Source organism: Haemaphysalis longicornis, unplaced genomic scaffold (genome assembly GCF_048455015.1).
Source record: "Haemaphysalis longicornis isolate Haplotype H1 unplaced genomic scaffold, Haemaphysalis longicornis Haplotype H1 scaffold_8, whole genome shotgun sequence".
Lineage (NCBI taxonomy): Eukaryota > Metazoa > Arthropoda > Arachnida > Ixodida > Ixodidae > Haemaphysalis > Haemaphysalis longicornis.
The window spans coordinates 48,505,369-48,531,724 of NW_027526445.1; the positions used below are offsets into that span (position 1 = coordinate 48,505,369).

The 26,356-nt window shown below is 47.0% G+C and overlaps 1 protein-coding gene across 1 annotated transcript; it reads right to left on the minus strand.

Moving 5' to 3' along the window:
- Positions 1-322: 322 nt before the first annotated feature.
- LOC144149538 (2-oxoisovalerate dehydrogenase subunit alpha, mitochondrial-like) lies at positions 323-26,355 on the minus strand. Its single transcript, XM_077681159.1, has 10 exons — positions 26,149-26,355; positions 24,247-24,423; positions 21,946-22,141; positions 18,700-18,861; positions 16,156-16,300; positions 13,335-13,396; positions 9,971-10,112; positions 7,891-8,062; positions 4,682-4,923; positions 323-1,890 (listed from the first exon to the last, which is right to left on the minus strand). The coding sequence occupies exons 1-9, from the start codon at positions 26,230-26,232 to the stop codon at positions 4,741-4,743; spliced, it is 1,323 nt and encodes a 440-aa protein (XP_077537285.1). The 5' UTR covers positions 26,233-26,355; the 3' UTR covers positions 323-1,890; positions 4,682-4,740.
- Between the last annotated feature and the right edge of the window lies 1 nt (position 26,356).

Sequence of the window (26,356 nt, forward strand, 5' to 3'; positions counted from 1 at the left end):
CGCAATTTTTTCAGGTTCCCTAATGCGTGCATCAAAAATAAACCCAACTGCACTGGGTAGAGACTCAAATTAAAACAATTTTGGTTCATTAATATGCCAACCAATTCTTAGCTCACCATTTCCAAGTTACTACATTTTATTAATCTTTTTGGCACCTGTTGATGTTGTGACAGCGACAGAGAAGAAGCCTTCGCTTCAAATAATTTTTTGCTCAATGCAAAACAAATGCGCACAAAGCTACATTCAGAGACCATCTTCAGAATCACAGCTTGCAAACAGGAACCGTACAGCCCGTTGAAAGCACCATAATAGTCGTTAAAACTTAATTATTGATAGAAGCTTTTATTTTCAACAGAAATAGCAGCTATCACACGTCTCAAATGCAACTTGAGGCTCAGCAGTGACACTAGGTTTAACAAACATGCAATTTGACATAACTAGTAACAGTGAGATAACAGAAGAACAATGTGCAATATGAAATAACTGGTAGCACCGAGATAACAGAAGAAACTTACACAAAACTCCACGGAGCAATAACCATAACATTTGACGTGACATCAACGCTAACAAGTAAACACTTGTTTACATCTAAATGCTCATTTCAACAAATGTCACCGGGTAGTAAATGCTGCGCCAGCTCTTGTTAGCACAGCAAGCTGGTTTAATCAAGTATGTTATATCGCTCTAATCTATAGAGGGTTCAAAAAAGCTTGTTCGGTCTTGCAGAGCCTGATTCACGACAATTTTCCTTCAAGGAACCGCATAACTTTAAGTGCGGTTTATTCAAATTTCACGTCAGTTAGTCCTTCCATACTAGAAGGCAGAGAAGCATGTAATCACAAAGATATATAAATGCCTTGTGAGCTGCAAATTAGCGTGGCTCATACAAATTGCGATGCCCACTGCAAGTGGTAATTTCTTTTTTTCCCAGGAGGATTCAGACGTTACAACCACGTAGGTGCCATATCTTCCACACACGGGAAAAAAAAAAAAATTGAGGTTGGTTGAAATTCAGTGATGCAGTTGCATCCATGTCTCATGTGCGTGCTGTCTACATTTTGGGAAAGTGTATGCCCTAAAATTTCGCAAGAGGGTGTGGAGGGAAATCTAACGCGAAGTCATCTACGCAGAAACATTATTACGACTGCTGCTGGGGCCAGTTTGTGGGAGCACCTACTACTCAGCCATCTCAGTTCTGAACCAAGCCAGTTGGTGGCATTTTGAGAGACAAAGAAGAGACTGCCAACTTGTCCTGCTAACAGAAAAAAAGTTTTCTTTATGTGCTGCCATGGGGAACTTCAAACTGAGGAAAGACCTGTACGACCGAGTAGAAAATTTAGGCATTCACAAGGTATTTTAAACTTCCCTGCCGTAATGACTTTGTGCATGAACAAAACCATGGTTGTATTAGAAATTTGGGTTTTATCTCTGGGGATAAACAGTATACAGTATATACTATTGCCCCCTTTTTATAAAGAAGACACAAAGCTTCTATTCCAACCTAACCTACATAGGAAAGAACACGGACCTATGCAACACAAACATTGGTTACAAATAACACTGTACTCGTGTAAATAAGCAATAGGAGGATGTACTGACTGTGCCTATAATCTCATATCACTCTCTATCACGTGCCACTTGAGACTTCTTCGCCCTCTCTGCACACAGGGCAGCTGATCTTTTAATACCGTTTCATAAGCTAGGCAACAACAACAAAACAAAATAGAAAAGGAACACGGAACATCTTGAGAAATTCGCTTTGACTACAATGTCTATGACGTCATGTGAGGACCGCCTCCGAGGTGGGTGGAATTGCATTGGAGAGTTGTCTGAGGTGTCGTCACACATTCTCGGCAACCACGTTGAAGAAATTCGGTTAGATGACTTGACCTGTTGAAAGGAAGAAAAATAGTGATACCGTGCATTGCCAGTTACAAGGACCTTCATAAATCCTCCACCAAATGAGTTCCCACATGTGTAATGCTAATGCAATGAATCTTCGAACAGCACGTACTGCATTTTCACGCCTATAACCAGCACAAATAATTGACACATTGTAAGAGCAAGGCTGGAGTGCTGGTGATGGGCAAATTATTTGACGAAATGCAGCTTCACCGCAATGCGCACTGCGCAGTGATGCATGCGACGTCACCAGCAATCATTGCAATCTTTCTCTTGCTGTTTACTTACTTTGCTTACTATCAAAAGCAAAAATAAAGTGAGGTTTTACTGTTCTGTCTTGAACCTTTGCCACACTATTGTCACCGCGTGTTCACTAGCCATTTCGAAATCAGATGTCACTGTGCAGCAATGAAGAGGATGAGATAACAGGCACCACTCTCGCCACAATCGAGACTATAGCTTCCAACAACCCAACAGCTATCTGCAAGCAAATACTTCGGTAGATGTGCCTTTCTACACAGCAATTGGCCGAAAGGCCCACCAATGGAAAGGCCGGCGCTGCGATCGTCTTGACATCACTTGTAGGATCAGCGTTCCTACCTTGCTGCGTAGTTGGAATGCAGCGCGTGACACTTTGCTTAGGACGCAGTTCTAAAACTATTTTCGTGTTAATTTCCGTCGTTTGAAGTTACTTCTCAGTGCGTGAAGCGCAGTTTGACCTCATGCGGACTTTATAACCGTATCAACTGTGGTACATTCTCCACAAACACCTTGAGCATAGTGATGCATGACGCATGCGACCGAAGCGTAAGCTGCGGCTTGTTTCCCCGATCAACAATGTAGACCACGACGATCGCCAAGCTAAGTTTCTAGATTTTCCTTGTTTGCAACAAATGTATAAAGCAGAAAATTATGAAGCGTTTACTGCTCACAGAAATGCTCCACACACACACACCTGCCGTGCCTACCCGCACGGCCGACGGAGCGGCTCGAACCGACGCAGGTCACGGCAGCAACAACTTGTCGCCGCTTTTTAAAATCACACTAGACGTGGAAAAGTAATTCCACATTGCTGAAAGTGGATGTTGGTGTGGGGAAAATTGTGCTAGCTAGTGTCATCAGCTGTAGTTTTTAAAGCGATGCTCAAATATCTGTCGCATCTACGCCGACCAGCCGCGGAGGTCGGTCCCGACTTCTGGCACCGCCGACCCGTTCATGCGCGGTGTGGCGAGTGGCCGAAGGGTGGTGATACCTGCGTGCAAGAATCGGCCGAGGCCGTAGCAGGTATCTTGATCATCGATTGTTTAAACGGCAATCACCGTAGACACAAAGTTACACATACAAGAGAGGGGGTGACAGTGCGGTGAAAAGTTGTATTAGGAACTGTCGTTCGCAACTGTAACGACAGTGGTGATGAAATATCTGCCGCGATGCTACACCTAAAGTTCCCAACATTTGATTACGTGCATCCAAAGCCAGCGGTAAGCTGTTGGAGAAGACTCTCTTGTTGCGGCGCACATGTTGTGTTTGGGTTCCCCTAACTTCTTTGGGGCACCCAATGCTCGGTTGCCATATTCTAAAACTCCCCATTATCCCACATCATTAATGACGTGTTTCGCCTCGTACACAGCCTCGCCTTTTGTGAGCAATTGTGAGTCGAAATTGATGCTAGTGAAAGCCAGGCACACTGTAAACAGACAAAAGCCCACGTTGCAATTATAAATTCCCACGCCGAGGACCTAATGAAAACTAAATATAACCATGTCCAAACCCACTCAAAGACATTGAAAACTCGGGTTCATACCATTCATACGTTGTGGACAAGTTGTCACGAAAAGTAAACATATCAGCCGCGCAGAGTACAGGCTATGGCAGTGATCGTTAATCAAATCCGAGCATAACTATACAAGCATTGCTTAAGCCAAACTGCACATCATAGCAGCACTTTTAAGCATGTGTGGCAAAGCAGTCCGATCACCGTTCTCACGTAGTCATTCATTTACCCGGCAATGCAGGCGGTACGCACGGTAAGATCACAAGTGAGCGACGTGTATCCGTCTCAGTTACAAGGTGTTTCTTTGCACACACAGTCTCATACAGATCACGTCACAAGTATTTCATAATGAATTTACAGCGTACTTTTCTCAGCATCAGTTGCATCGTCCTTGGCGTTAGCTGGCTGCGTACGAGCTGTGGGTCGCAATCCCACCTAAACGCGGCGGTGCTGCCGGGAACAAGCAAGTTGCTGATTGCTCGCCCGGATTATTCGGTCTGCAGGAGACTTTGTGTAATTTGCATCAAATCCACAAGGAGGGGGGAGACGGCGGCTATGGGTTAAAAAAAAAAAAAAAAAAAAAGCACGCGGTCGCATACGCAGAGGAAATGTGTTGTAGCAGACGACAACCTGACCCCGCGTACAACAAGTGACGTCACTTGTAGGTGGCGCCACGGTACGTCCTCGAGGCCAATAAGGCTTTTCGGCTGAATTTTTCCCCCTAGCAAGTTTGATGGCCATTGGTACGGCCGTTGGAAAATAAGCATGACATAATTGTAAGGTGCTCCTTCTTCTTGTAATAAAAAATTGAGAGGATGCATTATGTGGTCAAGGGTGTGAGTAATGTGCGACGATATTTTTTGGGGTTGTTTTTCTTTGGGCACATCATGAAGAAAGTTATAAGCAGGGGTGGGTTATACGGGTGAAAATGCAGCACATGCTCGATGAGTCCCCAATCCCAGTGAAAGGTCTGCGGACCACTTTTTTTTCAACGGCATGCCCCACCTGGCTTCCGTTGTTTGCAACGCAGCAGCAGGCTGGTGTCCAGTGACAGCCGACGCACCCTAGCTGTTCTTCTCTTTGGCGAAGAGGTCGACGGGGTACTGGTCCCTGTACTGCTTGACGTGGCCCATCATGTACTGCATCTGCGATGCCAGGTGTGGCGGCATCTCCTTGTACACGTCCGTGAACAGGTCGCTGACCGGAGGCTTGAGCACTTTCTCCACTTCCTTGATTGTCTGCATGACCTGCAAGAGCATAATCAGGCAGCCATCAATTTGATGAAGGGGGCAGGTGTTGACTAAGGCCCCTTTATTTAAACTGCTCTCCTCTGCCACCCAGGTTAAGCAGCGCCAACCTGCCCTCCCCATCTTCGTTTCTCCGAGCTACGGAAGCGGATGCTCTAATGCCAGCGTTTCCACAAACTGACTCCACGGCCGCGCTATCGCCGCCCATGGTATACGCGCATTCGATGAGGCTGCGTTATTATTTTACCATGCAAGATATGCCGACTAGTCCTCCGCACAGTAAACATGATCGAAGGCTTCATCCTTTTTCTCGTTTCCTTCGAGCTACAGAAGCGGAAGTGCTCCCGTGACGGCGAATGCGCACCTACCACCACTTACCACCGCACCCATGTCCTCGCGGCGCACCAGTACATGCGTTGTCATTTTGCAGCACAGAAAGCTGGCTAGGACAGCCAAACAGCGCTTGGAAAGCATGTACGAGTACACGTATTTACCGTTCGTGGGTGCTGTCGCCGAACGCAACAAAAAGTAAATGGAGGGTGACAGAAAGAAGAGCAAATTTTCCGAACTTGGTGGAAGCGGAACTAGGCAGTGGCACTCTTCAAAGGATGATGCTACTTTAAAGAAGTGGCTGTGGACACTACGGAGGAGCTTTAGAATTGGCATCGCCCGAACACCAGACAAATATGGCGACTCAGTGCCGGGATCACTCACAACAAGGGCTGCAGTTTTGTGCTGCACTTTGGCAGTAAATGTGAGAGTGTTCATTCAGCCGAGAACGTGTCCACTAAAGGATGAATCATCATCATCATCGTAGTCATCGTCATCATCACCATCACCACCACCACCAGCCTGTCTACGCCCACTGCAGGGCAAAGGCCTCTCCCATAGATCTCCAATCATCCCGGTCCTGCACTAACTGCGACCAATTTATTCCCACAAAACTTCTTGATCTCATCTGCCCATCTAACTTTCTGCCGCCCCCTGCCACGCTTGCCTTCCCTAGGGATCCACACTGTTACCCTTAATGACCATGAACCTCCCATGAATACGCCAATTAAGGACAAATCACTACGAGAAGAAAACAAAAATTGATATAATGCAAAGTGCACTCAATACAGTTCTTGAGTGAATAAGCTGAGCTAGCAAAACCTGTACCGGTGAATCAGTCTCCCTCAGCCAGTGAATGGATAAATGATAACGCAGGAATGGTGTCTCACGTGCAACTTGACCAAGGCATGCAAATGCTTCGTGTGAACTCACTGGCTTTCACAAGAGAACACCATGCACGAAGGTATAAACAATGAAGGTCGGTATTCAGGGTGCACAGAAGTTGAGGATTAGTATTTGTGTCTTTGCATCGGGCTTTCTGCCCTGCGATGGTATGACATGTCTGGCAAGGTTGCAGGAGTCTGCAGGCAATCACTGCGCCGCTGTTGTGTGGCATATGCATTGTCATATTTCCCATCATTTGAGTAAATAAACACCGATAAACCATGATTACTGCCCTTTCATTTCTATAATCAAACTTGTGCTTCGAAGTCTGCCTGCTCAGGCTGCTAATTCGGTTACCAGTATTTTATGGGTGCTTGCTTATTCATCGTTCAATTGTGAAACGTTTTATAACTGAGAATCAATTGCATTGCACTCCCCTTGTCACATCCCATTTTGGGGGACATTCCCAGAGCGTTGCACTTTCAGACCGCGCCTAACAGCTCCGGTATATACAGAGGAAACCTAAAGAATATCACTTGCGCTAACACGATTATAAATCACAAAACAAAAGCTTAGAAAAGAAAACATTCGCTCCGAAAAGGCCCAATAATCTCATTCTTAAATAGTGACAGAAACATTGCGCCGAGGCTGCGAAAAAAATTAATGAAAAAAAAAAAATCTGAACCCTTCTGAGTAGGGATACCCAAATTTTTGTGGTTTAATGCGCCGAAGCTACACATGTGTTATGAGGTAGCGCTCAGCGCATGCGCTACTCTCGCTCCCAGCGACCGATCCGCCATTATAATTGGGGGGGAAAATGTAAACAAAACGACGCCACATTGGATTAGCCAGGTTGTGAACGCCCAGCCAGCTAAGTGCTGCTCCGTTTTCTGAGTCCTGAATGCAGCAGTCTGGTAGGTGCTACGGCCGCCATCGAAACATTTCTCAGCCACCAAAATCGTGTGTTGCACCTGAGACGGCTTTTTGAACTGCGCAGGGCAGGCAAAAAAAAAAGGGGGCGTGTTCTTCTATAATCCCCCAAGTGTGGTTAGGGCGGTCGCCGCGAGAGGGCTACGCTACTGGAAGAAGGTCCATTGATTGTGACTACCTGGGGGATCTTTAAACGAGCGCTGAAGCCTTGCCACAGATGCATTTCTGTTCTTTGCCTCCGTCAGAAAAACGGCCCCCGGGGCCAAGACCGAATCTGCGTCCCTGGGCTTGTTTGCACCATAGAGTTTCATACTAATATATACTAGAGGGAAATCTGGCGCTGAATTCGCGGGCCGCCGTGGGTGGCGCCACTGCAGCTAGCGACGTTCATCGCCTACCTGGCTTGGTTAGGCACATGGCTTCTATTTCGTCTTGAAGCCAAAATCAATAAAAACTGGTAACATTGTTTTTTTTTTGTTCATCTTGCATGAAGCTTCTAAATATTCCTTGAGAAATACATCCTTCTGGAGGTTTAACTTTATAATAACAAAACAAATTCGATTAATCTTCTGCAGTAATATTGCTGCATTTTTGCAGCCAGAGGCAACTTTCCAGCCTGTTCATGAGCCGTGCCAAGGACAAGTGGAACGTGCCTGCCCGGTACACGACGGAACGCTCGCCGGAGCGCGGCTCCCCTAGACAGTGGCGCCAGATTTCTCTCTAGTGTATATTAGTATGAAACTCTATGGTTTGCACACTGCCTCAGCTGCTAAGCCCCCCTGGTGGGCTCTCGCCGAGCGACAAGTGGAGCGAGTGACTCGCCTCCTTCTTGAAGGACGCCCTGAGGTCCTTGTCCTGGTCCTCGGTCCAGTACCCCCGGTCCATGATGTAGTGGCGCAGCCGGGTGATCGGGTGGCCCTGCTCGTCCCACGTGCGCACCTCGTCCACCGACCGGTACGCCGTGCTGTCGTCCGAGGTGCTGTGGTGGCCAATCCTGAAAAGCCCACACCCCGTGTCCCTCTCTCACAGGCGCCAAACTTTGGGATCGCAGTACTGCAGCGTACTGGCATAGCCTTAAAGGAGGAACACTGGTCTTAAAACAACTTCTTTTAATCTTCAAGTAAACTCTGTGAAACTTGCCAGTCTCGCTGCTTTTTCCCCCACTGATTTGAAATACGCCATCACTTTTTGAGTCGGTCGATTAGTTCCCAAGATAATTAGAGATAACTAGCCATTTTTGGTCAATCAATAGACAAAACAGTGTCGCTCATGAAACTGTAATCTTGGTATTTTCCAATGCTATGAACCCTGGTGAATGCAGTAAGAGAAGCGGTTTTTTGATGCATCGCTTGGAATTCATTTTACAGCCCATTGAACTTTGGTGTGTGAAATGGGCATTTGAAATGATTCCTTGCCACTGGTGCCACCAAGTTCAATGGGCTGTAAAATGAGTTTCAAGCGATGCATCAAAAAACCGCTTCTCTTACTGCATTCACCAGGGTTCATAGCATTGGAAAATACCAAGATTACAGTTTCATGAGCGACACTGTTTTGTCTATTGATTGACCAAAAATGGCTAGTTATCTCTAATTATCTTGGGAACTAATCAACCGACTCAAAAAATGATGGCATATTTCAAATCAGTGGGGGAAAAAGCAGCGAGACTGGCAAGTTTCACAGAGTTTACTTGAAAATTAAAAGAAGTTGTTTTAAGCCCAGTGTCCCCCTTAACTGAGAACCATCGGAAATGTAAATCAAAACTTCCACCAGCCACACACGCAGATTTGCTGACTGAAGACCCCGACCCCACAAATATTCTAATTTTGTCAGGTGTATCTCTCTGTCTTCCCTTATTTCTTTTCTTTTGTCTCCCCATATGCCGTCATTGGCCGGGGGGAAGACACTCCTCCAGGTAAGGTACTGTAAGGTACTGCCATTTCTGGTCAACCGCACACATGGACGTGTGGCATGTGTGCATGGGCATGTAGTTCTGGCGTTTGTATTTTCAGCCACAGTGAAACTGACAAGCCACCATGAATTTTTCTTCAGCCCCTCAAAACAGGCCACCGAGCTAGAGTAGAAAACCCCCAATTAAACCTTGCTATCGGCAGCATGGACTCACTGCCGGGCTAATATATACCTCCCACTTCATAAAGCAGAGTGGCACCCCCCCGCCCCTCCCCAGTCCACCCTCCCGGGGACTATACCCCAAACATCCACAGTGCAGCAAAAGCATGCTGTTTCTAAAGCGAAAGCTTTCTTAGTGGCGCCCTGTCAGAGAGACTAACGCATTTCCCCACAGACCAGAAAGTTCTGGTCGACCAAAAACCTTTGATAAGATCTCTGGACACATGGCACGTGTGTGAAACCGGGCTTCCTTCCGTTGTGTCAAAATCACGAAAAATGGAACGGTTCTTGAAAATCACGAAAAATGGAACGGTTCTTGATAATCACGAAAAACGGAACGGTTCTTAATAGTACATGCATCAATCATGAAGTAGAAGTGCTATAGTTTACCTGTATCTCCTAAATCCCGTATCGATATACCCCTAGACAGTCCACAAATGTGTGTGCTTGGTGCGTGAAAAATGGTTGTATGGGCGAGTTCTTCATTTGTGATTAGGGTTCTATGAGGGCTCGTTCCTTGATTGGACGCACTCCGAGTCAAGGTTGGACGCACTTTTAGCTTTCACGTTTCTCTCAACTTTCTTCGGGAAGGGGTGGGGAAATTTTCTCAGACCTCTGCTTGGCAGCACATGTGCTGTGATACCAGCAACGGACTTGCAGCGACAGACACACAATGGCAGGCGGACAGCGAGAAAAACTACCCGTTCAATAAACTACGGACAGATGTGACTCGAGGTGTTCATTCTGGCAGATCTGCATGATGGTGACGGCCCACCTGTAGGTCATGGCCTCAATGAGGGTGGGCTTCTGCTCCTCCATCGCGAAGCGGCGCGCCTCCTGCGTTGCCAGGTACATGGCCAAGATGTCCTGGCCGTCCACGCGGATCGTCGTCAGGCCGTACGACGGGCCCCGGGCGGCTGCGTTGTTCGAAGAGTTTAGGATGTGGGCACAAACACTTACCGCACTCAGTTGTGACTGCTAAGATAACGGACGAATGGGCAGTGGACTGAACAAGCATTGTCACCTTGAGTGAAATTTCGGCAGCCTGTGTGGGCACAGCCTTGCAATCAAACGCACGTGGTCACACACACCTCGTTACAGTCTTACAGGGAGTGTTAAAAGAAGGACGGTGTAGCCAAGGGTCACCAGGGCTGAGCACGCAGCATACTGCTGCTGCTGTAAGTCATGCTGGACTACTGTACAGATAGTCCATCAACGAAACCTCTCTTGGCACACTCTGATCTCGTTTAAAAACTCTTTGCCCGCAACATGGAGTTGAGCCAGGTGATGATGCAAGCTTATGTGGCTGCATCGTAAAACAACTTACAAATCGTTCTTGCAGAAATTCTTTGTACAGCTACCCTTGTTAGACCCACTTGTTGCAAAGTTAAATTGCACCACATTACCAAATATATTCGTTAAACCTTTGCCAGAGGAAAACCCCTTAAGCCTCTTGAGAACTGGTGGAAGGATCTGGTGCTGCTAGAGGTCGCCACTGTTCCAAGACGAGTCAAACAAGGTCAATCACCACCGACAAAGGTAATTTTCATCACATTTCCAGATAAACACGTAAGCACAGTTGGCAATCGTGGCGTTAGATAAAAGCGAGCGTACAATGCGAACTCCGTGCACGTTTTGAGGTCAAACAAGCGAATGGCTAGGCAGAGTTGACCTTTCAAGCAGTCTTCAAATATTGCGGGTTTAACGCGCCTAAAGAACAGCTGTACTATGAGATGCGCCGCAGCAAAAGGGCCACTGATTAATCCGGACCACCTGCAAGTGGTCTTTGATAAGCACCGAAATTTCGACACACAGGGGGCAGCTTTCGCTTTTCGCCTCAATCTGAAAAAGCGGCCACTACAGCCAGGATGAAACCCACACCTTCTTTCGAGTAGTCTTAAAAACACTGCAACGCTCTGCACATAATAGGCTAACCCACTTTTGACAACACTGAAGTGCTAGCGAAAAGTAATCATTGTAACGATATGTAACTGTAATAACTGGGCCGTGCAGAAAGAGGCAATTTTTTAGGCACTTGTAGTCTTTACCCGGCACTTGACAAAATGGAAACGTAATTGCGCAGCGATGCACGCTAAGCAGTGCGCACCACCGACGGACTCAACACAACCCCCGGGAAAGACCCAATGCCTTCCACATCACGTTTTTGTCTTTGTTTTCTCATTTTATTCTTGATTATTGGTGGATTCAACATTACTGAAGCACTGTAATGTTTTTGTAGCACCTCGGTGATCGACAGTGGCCTAGAGGAGCCAACTTGTCTGACTATGATGACACAGTGCTCTAGCTTTGCCCCACCACTGCACTGTTTAAATCGACAAATAGTTAGCAGCAAATATACAGCCGGCAAATACTATAATGAGTGGTGCTTTTTTTTTCCCCCACATTTAAGACCCGTCTTGAGCATGTACTGCGCCCGTGACCTCTCACAATCCCCTAAGGGGCCTGTGGCCGATAGCGTCGGGCTCAATCATTATAACTGATACCAGCACTGCAAAAGGCAGTTTATTTTGCCATGCAGCATACGCCAATGTCGGTGGTGCTGCGACTGGCCATTTTTATACCCAATTCATTGACGTAACTGCTACTGTTATAAGCAGGTCAGACACAACGGCCTACTACTTCAAAAAGAAAAATGAACGATCAAGAGGGAGGAGTCGTGAGAAGGGGTCCACACGCGCCATGTAGCGTATTTTCACTCGTAGAACCCGCACCAAAAATGCGAAAATTTCAGTGGCAACGTAGGGGTGCGGATAATACGTGGGGTTTTCCCTTTAGTGCAGCTTCACGGCAATACGTGTTGTGCCGTGAAGCTCCTATGCAGTAACACTGACAAATCCTTCCAAGGCAGCGATTGCGCAAAACACACAAGGACAAGGAATAAAAAATGAGGGTGCGCGCACTCTGACAACTGAATTTTATTAATGAATTGTGACCTTCGCCTTGCAGTCAGTGTATTCTACTTGCGAAATACGTATACGCTTTTTCTGTCTACATAGTATGCGATGTGTTGCTTAAGCAATAGCTTTGGTGCAGCCTTCCCTGTATCAAATGTGTGGGGCAATACGCGAGGATCTTTTTTTCTTTCCCGGCGGGCTGAAAATGGGGGTGTGAATTATATGCAGGGGCAGGTTATACACGCGAAAGTATGGTAGTCTTATGAAAGAAATTAACACAGCTGACCTAATACTACATGGTGAACAATGCAACTTACGCCCAATCTCTTCAATTTGGAGTTATTCGACACAAATCGCGACTGCATTTGAATTCGATTTTAATTTAACATGCTCTCCTCACTCCTGCTATGGTGTTGGCTTTATTTATGTTTAACTGACTTACATCAATGACATAAGCGGTACCAATCTGAAAATGTTCGCATCCTCAGGAAAAAAAAAAACAGTAGGTGCTTTTACTGAGGGCTATTGCTTTGCTACCTTGGTACTACCGTATTTACCCGATTCTAACGCGCCCCCGATTCTAACGCGCACCCGATTTTCCTGGCGAAAAAACCGAAAAAACTTTCACCTCCGATTGTAACGCGCACGGGACTTTGTGACCCAGACAAACGAATGCGAGAGAAATGGGCGATTTATTTCTCGAAGTAATCTCCCTCATCTCACTCCTCGTCGCTCTCCGCTGACCACAACATCTCGTCATCGGTGCCGTCAAGCGCGTTCGCGATGCCACACTTCATAACGAACGTTCAACCATGATCGATAGGATCGTGGCCCACGCCTCGCACGCCCATCCCGAGAGCTTCTCCAGAGGTGCGCGCTTCAGCCGACCGCTCGTTTTGAACGCGTGGGAGCCGCCGCTGCCATTGCTGTTATAAAGCGCGCAAGTGAAACGATTTGACGATTTGTGTGAACTCCGATAGAAAAGCCTAGGCGCCTAGGCTTGCTGCCTCCGAAAAATCGTTGCTAGAAGCTTTGGCGCCATCTTGAGATGGCGATGGCGATGGGTGGGACGAAATTTCCGCTGTTTCGGCAGTTTCGGTTTTGTATCCGATTCTAACGCGCATGCGATTTTTCGACCTATTTTATCGGAAAAAAAGTGCGCGTTAGAATCGGGTAAATACGGTATACCTTATTGTTACAAAAAATAAAGCATAATAGACTTACCAACACCATCGCAGCTATATTGTTCATTGGTAGGTGTTGAAATGGCGTATCCATTGTTTCGGCTGCAAAACAAGAAACAGCATTAAGAGGTGTTGGATGATGCATAAAATCCACCCAGGCACAGCACAAACTCCCTGATTTCTTTCTTTGGGAATTACAAAAGCTAAAAAAGACCTCGTCAGATCCAAGCGCACTTACTGAATATTTTTGTGCGAATATGAAATTTTCGCACATCTCACTAATTGCCATTGTGAAACATACGTGTTCCAAGAAACTCGAGCAAAATGTAAAAGCACAGATATTCGTTCAATCCCCCCACCTCGAATATCACGCTCACCCCCGTATTCTGAGTCCCTCCTCCACTCGAGCCTCCGCTCGAGAGGACCCTTGAAAGCGAGTTTCGGTTTCATAAACTAACCTCCACTCGAGTGTCTCCTCCAACGGAGGAGCCGCTCGGCGATTTGGAGGAGCCGCTCACGATTTGGAGGAGCAACTCCAAGGTGTCGTCTGTGCTACCTTGAAGCAGCCCTCCAGTACTATTTTCAAGATGGCCGCCTACGCTCCTCTCGGTTCGAGCCGGCTGTGCTCGCTCACCTCTTTCGCAGAGCATGTATCCCGCATTGACAAGGCATATAATGAAGTTTCAGGGGATTTCCGCACCGTGAATTTGCCGTGTCAGCGCATCAGGTACTGGCTGAATACGCTTGAGCACTTCAGCAAGGGCGAATTCGTGTCGCAGTGCCTCTTTACCAAATCGGTCACTGCTGGAGCTGCCGAGGTGGCTGCCGAGCCAAACGCCGAGCTGCCGAGCCAAACGCCAGCAACCGCGGCCACCCACTGCTCCCTGCGTTCCGGCTGCTGGTTACGTTGCGATGTTATGGCGCCGGGACATTTCACGTTGTGATGGGTGCCTTCGTCAACGTTTCACCGCCGACAAGCCGCGTCGTCAGGCGTTGGTTGGAACTCGTAATTCGAAGCGTCGTGATGTTTTCTGCGACGGCGGGTGAGCTCCGAGATATCTGGGCGGACTTGTCTTTATCTTCGCAATGACAAGGTTGTCGCTGTGATGTACCGAAAGTCATCGCTCTGTAATGAAGGTGTCACACTAACCTATGACACGGCTACCGTAAGCTGCTCACAGTGCGTATAAAGCAGACGATCGCCGTATGGAAGCGAGCGAGCGTGTCGTCTGCTCCAAAGCCCAGTTTTCTTTTTTTATTTTTTCTTCGAGCCGCCTGCGCTGCGAGGCTCCGCCCCTCTCCAAGTGCCCGTCGCTTTGTGCTCGCCTGCTACCTCGCGCTTGCGGGCTGTCGAAGGGGGACATTTCTACCGGGTTCACCGTGGTGCCTGTAAAATTACACACGGACTACTTTGTAATTTGAACATTATGTCGGCTTTGAGCTGCCGATAGTGGCGTGAACCGAAAAGAACAAATAATTAGGCGCTCACTGTGTCGGCAATTCCGGTCTATGATATGCGCTCGTTACGCATGGAAGCAAACCGCCCTATACCTCCAGCCCTTCCGCTGACATATCGTTATCTTGGCTGTCATGCGGAGGGGGAGCCCTGAACCTTATAGTAATCGATAGGATCAGAAAGAGCAGGAGACACAACGGGATACGTGGAGACATGGAGCAGAGTGCACAAAAACAAAACAGATTTATCGTCTGCTACCGAGAAGTGTGTGTAGTGTGGCCAGACCAGAAAACAGTTATTTCTAGCTGTGTCCACCTGGTTCATGTTATTTTCGTGCCCCTCTCAACCATTCAAACTAATATTTTTTAAAATAGCTGTATAATTACTTAACAAAAAATAAAAACATTAAAAAGTTATAGTTCTTAGGCGTACTTTCATGTCTTGAATGAAAAATTGCTATAACCTCGCCCCCAGATGCCTTTCGCTGCTCCTCCGAAACTGCGATCTCGAGGGTCCCTCCAAACGAAGGATTTCCTCGACGGGTCGGCGTCACCACGTTTATGAAATGCCTGGAGACCTCGAGTGGAGGTGTTGCCCTATCCTCCACTCAACGGAGTGGAGGAAGCACTTTGAGTGGAGGAGGGATTCAGAATACGGGGGTCAGTTTCAAACAACTGTAGGCGTGAAATACAAAGTGAGGGAGGTGTACAAAATCACACTCGTACAAACAGACTTTACAGCACTGGGTAGTGTTCCTGGCAGAGTTAGTTACTTTGCTCACTTCATTTCGCGTCTTTGCATTACACAAGGAATGCGCAGTCTTCCACAGGCATGGTAGCTTGCTTGTCTTAACACTAAGGGTGGCGCTTCATGAACTGCATAATATGCACATGGAGGCTTGTTTATGGCCTCCTGCATGGGTCCTCATAGTCTATTCTGACTATTAAGCACAGCAAATAACCAACTATCTGGAACAAACAAGCAACGAGATGGAAAAGGTCAACAAAAAAGCTTTCCGGGGAATTTATTCTTTATTGCGTGTCCTTTCTCGTATGGTTAAAAGTTAAAAGACGTTTTGAGACCAGCGTACCCCGCTTAAACAGCATCACTGTTAAACATGTCCGTCGTGCCATGCAAAGCAGTGCCTCAGTGCGGCAACCTAACAGGGCTGGAAGAGCAGCTAACTGAGCAACTCGGTACGAGCTCATCATAAAAAGCTTTGCAAAAAACAAATCCTTTGGAAGAAGAGACAGACGACACTGCACTCATGTCGTCCCTTTCTTGTCGTCATCCTTTTCTTTCCAAAGTGCTTGTCTTTCGCACAGTTTCTCCCAACGAAGCTAACAGGGTGCCAGGCGTAAAACTCGGATACTGGGGTGGTGCATGAACACCCCGGAACACCCACCAGATGAAGATGAGAGGAGCGCCGAGGGTGCCGGCGAAATTGAAGGCAGCGTGGGCATCTCCCTCACTCGAGGCGCCGTCCCCGAAGTAGCAGACGACACACTTCTTCTTCTGGGCCAGCTTGAACGCGTACGCCGTGCCCACCGCTTCAGGAATTTTCATGCACAAACAAGGAAAACACGGTTGCGTTTACTGCCACTTCCAAGTTCAGCTTGCGTCAACTCAATCTGCACTTTGCTTTCCAACTTTAACTGGTACAAACTGTGTTAATGATGCTCGGGTCCTAGAGGCTGCAATGTTATTTCTTCCCGCCCGCACCCTCTTCACGGTAATAACGGCAGAACCCGGGTCAGATGTAGCGAAAGTGGGTAGAACAAGTTACACCGCCTCCCCTACTTCCTGGTACATTTACTCTTGCTGAAGCGAATAAAGCGATATTTCCAATATTCAATTTTGCTTTGTATTCAGTAGCACTATTTGAAAATTTCGAAGAAATTTCTGAGTTCTAGGATGCAAAGGGATTGTTGTTTCAATGAACTCGGATACATGAAACTGTACATTATTGAAAATGAAAAATGCCCCGCTACAACACATGAAAAGTATATGCACTGCAACGAGTCGGAACCAGTTGGCCACCGGATGTATCGAACTTAGAGCACAAGCGATGGACTAACATAAATGTGCAGCGAATTTCCAAGGTAGTGTTGACGGGCTTTCCCGCAACGCACTGGTGACATGCGGGTTAGCGTCAGGAGGCACGATGTCTTTGTTTAGCTAAAAAGCACACAAAAAGAATAGAGACGAGAAGGCAGAGAGACAAACAGGCTGCCTGCATATTTCATTGCCAAGGGAGTAAAGGGGTGCTGAGAAGAGTGACTCGGTGTAACATTTCCAATGCGGGTTCATTCTAACCACAAACCATCGGGGGATTGACCAACAGTAGGGGCAAGCAAATTTGTTCGAGAGAGCACTTCCCAAGATTGGCTGCCCTGATGCTAGAGCAATGCAAATGTATCAGATTTCTTTTACTCATTACTGATTACAAAACAAAAACCCGCAGTGAATTGAAGTACGACCTCTTCAATATGAACACCACTTGTGAATGAGGCTACAGGCAAAACTAATTTAAAAAGAAAACGGGAAATGAAATCTCCAGCAGACAAGACATCACTCATGCTTACCTAACTAGTGTTCATTAATAAAAAATACTACAAAAAAATTCCCAATAAAGGATTAGCACATGATGGTAAAACAGAAAATTTGGCAAACACTGTCATGAAGGATTGAGGGTTCCACGAGATCCCTTTGTAGTCCGTTCAATCAGTATAAAGATGTCTCCTTGCAAGCACGGACAAGTGGGCGACAACTCTTTGTCAGTCACTTGTGCGAGTGTTGGTGACAAGGCAATGTCAGTTTTCGGTTCGTACATTTCCACTTAACCTATCTTACACCGTGGTTAGCACACTTGCCCTCTGCGACGTCTACATGTGCTCGGCTGTTTTATGCGCCTGCACCACTTTGTGACAGAGCAACCCCACAAATGCATCCCACGCGGTGAAATTCTAGGAATGTGTATTTGTCGCAGCAAAGCCAACTCTTATTTCCTTGCGATTCAAAGCCTGAAAATGTAAAAAAAAAAAAAAAAGGAGTTGAATGGTCCATACACAAAAGTTGGCTGCGAATTGAACAAAATCGCAAATTCCATTTTCAAATTATCGGTCCTTTGGACGTTGAAATGGCACCTTGTCAACAAGGAAGCTAAGAAATCCTAGAAAAGACAGCCCTAGGCCATTGGTGATCTTTGTGCAAACAGCTAACCGAGTTAGGACACACACTTATTAAGGCCGTTGGAATTTTACACACAGGCACTGAATGTGCTAGCAATTGGTCAAGAAGCTCTCTATCACCTGAAAGGACACAGCACCTTGTAAGGAGTCAGTCTCTTGGGAAACTCCTCAAATCATCCTTCTCTTTTCAGTTCACAGTGCAAAAGTCGTTGATGGTTTCCATGTTCATCCCACGTGCTGTGCTTGTGATGAAGCTGCTTTGGCAAAGAGTGTCACGTGCCAACAAGCCCAAAGAGGCATTGACACTCCAGCTAGCGCCACCAAAAAGCCATCCGAGGAATTTTCAAATTTTGGGGGTTCAAAGCACCGAAGCTACGTCTGGGCTACAAGGCACTCCGTAGTGGAGGGCTCCGGATTAATTTTGACCACCTGCGTTGACCACAAACTTGATCTTTAATGCGTGTTGAAATCTGGACACACAGAAGTTTTTGCTTTTTCCACCACAGCGGGGATCAGAACCATGTTCTTGGGCTTAGCAGCACAACGCTTTAGCAACCAAGCCACCACGGTGGTCCGTGGGATTACCGTGGTGGCCGTGGTCAGGGAAGAACACACTGTCCTTACTACCCTCTTTCAGCATCTGATCTCGGCGTACAACAACAGGAAAGAAGTGGGCTGCATGTGTTGTGTGATTGGGGCAGACGAGAATGGGTGGAGACTTGTTATGTAACATGGACACCCTCCACCTGGTGGCCCACCTTGTGGCATTTGGGTGGCGAGGGTGGAGGAGACGGTGACGAAGTGGTGCTCGGTGGAGCCGTAGTGGATGGGCATCTGGCGACCCTTGCCCAGGTCGTGCATCGTCCCGTAGCACTGCTGCATCGTCTGGTTCAGCGAGAAGCCCCGCCACAACAGGACTCCTGCAAGACGGGCGGCGCTAATTGGGACACTTCCGTGCATATCTTCTCCCCGCTCCGCGGCTCTTAAAACGCTGCATTCAGTTGCCAGCATCTGAGAAATGAAACGGGGCTACAACACAGATGCGCCTTCCATTTTTCTCTGCGGAACAACTACTTTCAAGAACAGCCGCTGTGTTCAGCTTAGTACCCTTACTGTTAACTATTACTGCTCAAATATGCATGTCAATAACTGTTATATACGCAGGTTCCCAGGGTGTTTATCTTTATTCATCGTTGCTCTAAACAGCAGCTGGCACCACTGTGATATTTAATTGTGCTAACATCATGAGGCGATTCTTCAACCAACGCGTCCAGATGGGATGGCAAATTTATGGACAAATTCGTGAGCTGCGCATTATGTGCAGACGTGGAGTGTTTGGCTTAGACGCCCCGGCCACATAGTCAGTCTAAATTCATGCTCAAAAAGGCTGCGTTAGGCTAGAAGGTAAAATTTGTGACTGCTCATCTATTAAATTAACCTGGTGGGTTGGTTTATATTTCACGTAACTTGCAACTATGCAAAAAAAGAATTTCCGTCAATTTTTGTTTCCAGGCGAAGTTCCCTGCCATACGCACGTTTCTAGCAGATCATGAGCACATTCTCACTGGCTTTTCTCAGCCTTGCCATTTTATGGTTAAGCCGTCCGACGCAGTGAATACAGAAGCATGTGCATCTCGCAGCGAAGCCAAGTTCATCTCCAATAATATTCATAGCCTGTAAATATACAAAAACTCAAACACTCCAAACAGTAAACAGGCTACAAATTTAACAGCAGAGGGTATCCACCAATCACTCGAACAAGTTTCAAACATTTCCCCAGGGATGAAAACCAGTACCGAAGAAACATGCGCATTTTCCCTCGCTTTCCTGCACAGTGCTCGTGTTCTGTGGCTAAGCCACACCACGCAGCAAACCCAAAAATGTCTGCCCCTCAAAGCAAAGGCAAATTTGATTCCCAATCGAGTAAACAGTTGTAGCTTTCAAATATACAAAAGCTCGAGTACTTTAGCAGTAAAAGCGTGTCATGAATCCAACAGCAAATCACTCGAAGTTTTGAATATTTGCCAACAGACAAAAAAATTGACGCAGCTTGCACTAGTGGTGCAGGGCTGGAGAAACAGCGGAGCTGGGGTCGACCTAGCTTCTTCAGGTTTTAGATGCGACTGCATCTCATTCACTCACCTTGTCCCTGCTGCATCCATCCGGCGTTGTCGGCGTCCGCCCTCCCCCAATCTCCTCACCGTGCCAGCTGCGCTTTCCGCCGCTCAGCCCCTTTCCTCTCCGATAGCGAACACTCTCTCGCGAGGGGCATTGGATTGAATTCAATTGGATTGGCTTGGATTGGATTAAAGTGGATTGTGTTGGATTGTGTTGCGTCATAGCCGCGGCAGACGCACTGGCGCTGGCGCGTCCCCTTACCGTTATGCGCGCTATAAAACGCGGTGCCTGCGCCGCTCCGCTCCATAATTCCAGCGCCGTTCCTCCGCTGTCCAACGCTGCAACGTGAACCCCCTATGCTTTCGCATCTACAAGGGGTTCCCGCGAGGGGAGGTGGGAGTTTTTGATAAGATTTGCAAGGTGTTGCTAGGCTCTTTTAAGTTTTGTTAGGTTTTGCGATGTTCTTTCTAGGCTAGGCTAAGTGCGGAGGGGTGAGGCCAAGTTTAGCCAGATTTCGCAAGAAGGTTCCAGTCATTCCTCCACACTGACAGCGGATCCCAGCGAGGAAGAAGCTAGGTCGACCCTCAGCTCCGCTGTTTGCCATTAGTGCAAGCTGTGCTTTTACAGAATGTGCGGCTTGTTTTTTTTTTTTTTTTTTTTTTTTGCTAACACCACCGAACCAAGCTGAAGCATAAGCTAGGTAACCACCTTCGAAAAAAAATTTATATAAATCAAAATGCGCGAAAATATGCATGTTGGGCGAACAGTCATAACTACAAAATGGTAGGTGCGATTCAAACACGACTTGGCAGGAACGTAATGAGGACAATAACCTGTGCATCTAACCTCCACGATTATCACATCTTTAAGCTAAGCTGCATAATCATAAAAAGACTGAAAAATTCAATATCCGCCAAGTTTGGCTTCACACAACTAGCCATAGCAAAAAGTTGCCAATATTTTCAGTCATTCGGCTTCATTGCATAGTTCTATATATATAAAAAAAACAGCACACAAATTTTCGTACAAAAATACTTAATACAAGCAAAGCACTGTTTGCGTAACTCGTAGATGCAAAAAATCAAGTTTTGAGAAAAATGGCTTTAAAGGTTTAGACCTATCGTACAATCAATCAAAAACAGTCAATGCGCCTAAAATCCACCAGGCTCATAGCTTGCTCCCTCCTTGTAACCGGCCCGATCTCCTTTTGAGCGAACTGAAGTGCACACTTTTTTGTTGCTGTTTTGCATCTTACAGTTAGCTCACGTGCGGTGGTCATCATACGGTGACAGCCACTGGTCAGGCACGCCATCCTCGTACTATAACTGTAACTGTGGACTATGAATTATACTATAACTGTCTCCTTGCAAGGCTAAAACTAAATCCGCGAGCTTAAAACGGCCTTTGAAAAAGCAAAGAAAATCAGACGCAAACGCAAGGCAACGCAAATGCGTGCAACGTGAACAAGAGCAGGCCACCCACTGCCCTCTAGTGGAAATTTTGAAATAAATCGAATGCACAATATCCCGCAAAATGCGACCAAAGGATTTAGAATGCACCTAAATAAATTAGCATTACATAACGCATAGGCGAAGAGACATTTATGACAATATGGCAGATGCTATGGAATCGTAAACCTTCAGTTTTGGTTTCGGATGCGTCTCGGAGGGGTTAAAAAATGATTGCGACTTTTGAACCAATTAAGATAACAGCATAATTTTTTGCTAAATTTCTTCAATAGACAGGGATGTTCGAAATGTCATATTAAAAAAAAAAGCCTTTTTTTTTTTTCAAAAAATTCGCTTTTGAAGATGGTGACCCACCTTAAAACAGCCCCCGCTGTCAAAACTACCACTGTTTGTTGACATCAGACAAGCGGCACTCACCGTACTCACGGTACTGGACAAACACAAGATCAGTGTCGTCCAGGCCGGCCGCGCTGCCAATGAGGGCGCCCTCCTCTCCGTAGTGGGTCATGTAGAAGGAGATGCGGCCCTGCCTCTGCGACTCATACATGATGCGGTCGATGATGTTCAGCTGCACCATCTTAGTGTACATGCGCACCAGGAGATCACGGTCCAGCTGGAACAAAGGCCATTTCCCGAAGGAGCGATTAGCGGACGGTCGGATTGCGGGAGACAGCTCTGAGGCAGTGGGGATGACCCCAAGTTGCTGGAAGGGGCCAAGAACACATTGATTGATTGTAGGTTTTAACGCGCCGACGCAACGAAGGCGATGAGGCGCGCCGCAGTGGAGGGCTACGGATTAATTTTGACCACCTGGGGATCTTTAACGTGCGCCAAAATCTCGTACACACGGGCGTTTTTGCTTTTCGCCTCCATCAGAAAAACGGCCGCCGCGGCCGCGAATCGAACCTGCAACCTCGTGCTCAGCAACGCAACGCCTCAGCCACTGAGCCACCACGGTGGGTGGGCCAGGAACACAAAGTACAACGTTGCTCATTTTGAAAGAACTAGCCTTTGGTAACCCACTCAGCTCCATTGCAGCTATGAAAGATGTCCCTTTATAATGAAACACAAAAAGTACTAAAAAATCTTACAAATTTCGCACTACTGAGATGTAAATTGCGCAGGGGGTGACATACGCTTGGCCAGCACTAAAACCAACTTTATCAGTGTCTTAACTGCACATCAGCACTCAAGTGACACGATCAGACAGAACTAGAGGGCCCCACTACCTGCTTAGTCATGTTTATTGGTGGTGGCTTTGGCCAGCGGCCACCAAACGCACAAACAAGATTCTGTGATGTTGCAGAGATCTCAGCAAAAAAGTGGCTAGAGGAGTCACCACACCTTCAATATTTATTTCAAGTTTGCCATAAAATTATTCCTATTGTTATCGGGACATAGGAGTTATTTCAATGAACCAGACTTGTATTTTCTCTTCATGTTCCCTTTAATGTGTGCAGAGACCCTGGGACGCATGTCATGCCAGTGGAATGGAGGCACACGGAACGAAAACTACCATAAAAGTGTACGGGGCCCCCCCAGCAGAGACACACTTCATTTTGATGTGTTTTTCCAAGTGGACACATTTGCAAGTACACTGCTGCCTCTGCTTTCGACCCTCTCCCCTAACAACCCACAGTTCAGAGGAAATCTTAAAGTTGAGATGCTAATAATGCTGAAATGAGCTTAGCCGCCCTAAAGTTGGATATTAATTGATGTTCTTTCACACAAAAAATCTACGAGCTGTGACACGGCCAGTCTACACTCACACGCCCCCCCTGCAATCTGGCTTGAGCAGCACACTAACGCACATGGGCTGTGACAGACAGCACATCATAAACTCAATAAAAGCAAACTATCTTGGGTTAGCTAGTTATAAATGCACTGAAATGTCAGCCCAGGATAGGCACTGTTATTGAACACCTAGCAAGAGAAATATGTCAGCCACTGAAATCGAGGCATCGATGGACGTCCGTCTGGTTGGTATTGATCATAGAAGACGCCATAAAAAAAACGCCGACCACAAGAGAAAATAAAGCAACGACATTTCGGACCCCGTAACGGGAGCCTTGTTCATACTAAAATCTAAGAAAGAAATCAAAGAGTTTAAGTAGGCTGAAGCACATGACCTAAACACCTTGCGTACGTGTGGGCAAGATTGCTGTCTGTGCGGTTCAGAGTGCTTTTTGTCTGCATCATTATGAATTCCAGATACAGCCAAGACACGAAGTCCTTCTCGGTGGCGGCAATAGATGCCTTGCCCCAGTCTACCTCATGGTTAGACAATTACGCATGTTCCGTGAAAGCATTAGCGGACACTTTTCCCTTCTTTACATCGTTACAATGCTCTTTTAGCCGTCTTTAGAAATTTCTCGATTCCCCCACGTATACTCAATCGCAGTTCGCGCATGGGACTTCATACACAACACTGCGAAATCGTTCTTTTGGTAATCTGTCTTTCACTGTCACAAGAGTGTTCTTTAGCGTCAAGGTAGAAAACACGATTTCATAGCTTTTAGCGTAAACAAGGCTGCCGTTCAAGGGGCCGAAACGTCATTGTTTTATTTTCTCTCGTGGTCGGCGTCTTCTTTATTATGTCTTCTACGTCAGCCATTGCTACTGCAGCCTGTCTTGTTGGAACGCTTGTCACAGGAGTGGGCACGAACGGGGACCCTGGCAGATGCAAGGCCCACGGGCCAAACCGTGCGGCCATTGTACCTTTGGGTCCTCAACGCCGTCGGCCAGGGTGCCGTCCTTGTTGAGGATGCTGAACATGGGGATGCCGTCGTGGGCGTTGGCGGGCACAAACTCCATCTTGCGGGTGGTCCCCATGCGGTGGGACTGCAGGGAAGGCGCCTGGAAGCCGGACGTCTCCGCCTCCGACACCAGCAGCCTCTGCAGCATGTGAGCGGTGTAGAAGAGATACACGACGGAACGGCATTACACACCTGCTTGGAGTGATGTTGAGCTACGGTGAAAAAATAAAAACGTGGATGGCATGCGTAGTTTACCTGTAGAACTCATTTCAAAATGTTCAGACGACGGCCAAATTTTTCAAGCGGCCACAACAAAGTTGTACGTGGTGCCTACAAACCCGCACGTTCACTACCTATGTACTATTATGAGCAATATGAAAGGGAACACAGGAACGCGTGGAAAACGCCTTCAGGCCCAGTTTTGAGTGATACGCAGCGGCCGCCGTCGGAAACAAAGTGGAAAGGGGGACGCTGTTCTAACAACTGTTCCCATTCCCGCCGTGCGTATTATCGGCAAAATGACGTAAGCGGCTGCCTTTTAGAAATCCCAGCGTGGGGGGAGTACCAACAGTTAGTGAAAGACCGCCCTCCTTTCCCCCTCTGTTTTTCACAGCGCCATCTGCGTATCGCTTCGAGTCTGTTTGCCACGCGTCCCTCTGTGCCCTTTCATATTGCTCATAATAGTACACGTACAAAGGTAGTGCATACAAGTACCTTTTTTTTTTTTATTATTCGGGGTAAAAGCAACGAATCTCTGCCATGGGGACCTTCACCACGCGGAATACTTCTGATTCTGGTAGTCTTGGCTGTCATGCACTCCTGCCAGACTTTTGGTTTTACCCGCTGCCTTTTCTATTGCCTTGCCTTTACTGCCTTTCCTTTTTCCCTTCTCCGGCTTACTGTTTTTTACCTGCTCCTGTCGTGTCCTACTTTCTCTCACGCGAATTTTTTTATTCTTAATTCGTTTTTTTCCTGCTTCCATTTATTTTCATAATTCCCGGCAGAGCTTCCTTGCCAATCCTCATGAAAGGGGTATGAGGCATATTTCACTGGTACCACTACCACCACCACGTCGACCGTCGGAAGCTTTCTTTTCCACGTGGCTGCTTATTTTGATTCCCCGCAAACACATAAGCGTAGCCTGTTTCCGTGGACCCGTAACGGAACATAAATATGAATCTCGATCCTTTCTCAGCAGTCTGTTCTGGGAACACGCAGCCGTAATCTTCAAAAAAGCTCGAAGCTTTTAAATAGGCAAAAAAAAAAAAAAGGCACTGCCGACCATTCTTTTTTTTTTGTGCCTTCAGGGTTTTGTATGCCGTAGTGGAACGTGCGTGAAATGCTGCAGCTCGATCAACTACTTCTTTTAGGATCCCCCTAGATTACTATTACCAGGTGCTTTCAAACACAGATCGCTCATGCCGAAGCCGGCTTTTTCCGACTGTTCGCATAAAAAAGGACGGAAGCTTCCAGAGCCGGTAAAAGAAAAAAAAAGAGCGCGGGAGTGGATCCACAATGCGTAAAAAACATAAAAAATCACTTTAAGCTCTACGATCAGAGAAGAATTACATTCCGCATGCACCAAACCACGTTCAATCGAACCAGGAAATCTGGTTCAGCCTCCGGTTGCAGCGCGTTCAATACGCTAAGCGTAGGCCCAGTCGGCATGCCTGGGGAACGGCACGTGCGAAAGGCATTTGAGGTACAAAACACGACAGTTTTGAAAGCAGCTCGGCTCAAAAAAGCAATCGGCGCTTTACGCGTTTTACAGTTTTAGATTCTATTTTAAATGGAAGCGCAGGAGGTCTATCCGTTCTACAAGGGGAGCGCCGGTCAGCCTAGTTTCAACACAACTGCCACTCACAGGGGAAGACGAAAGCAGACGATGTGACATTTTTGGTTGAAGAAAAGCGAGCCTTGCGGCCCCAATTAAGCGTCCGTAGATCATCGTACAAGAGAATGAGTATAACGTCTGTACTTTTACAATTTAAAGGCGGAAGCGTCCTGATCCAACCGCTACCACACCACCATCGCGTGAGCTGTCTGCTCTTTTAGAAAGACTCGACAGCAAC

Coding starts and splice junctions, on each gene's coding strand:
- LOC144149538 (XM_077681159.1), bottom strand. CDS start 26,232: ATGATCTACGGACGCTTAATTGGGGCCGCAAGGCTCGCTTTTCTTCAA. Junction 16,301..18,699: donor CGCCACCCAAATGCCACAAG/GTGGGCCACCAG, acceptor AAATTCCTGAAG/CGGTGGGCACGGCGTACGCG. Junction 8,063..9,970: donor ATTGAGGCCATGACCTACAG/GTGGGCCGTCAC, acceptor TGGGCTTTTCAG/GATTGGCCACCACAGCACCT.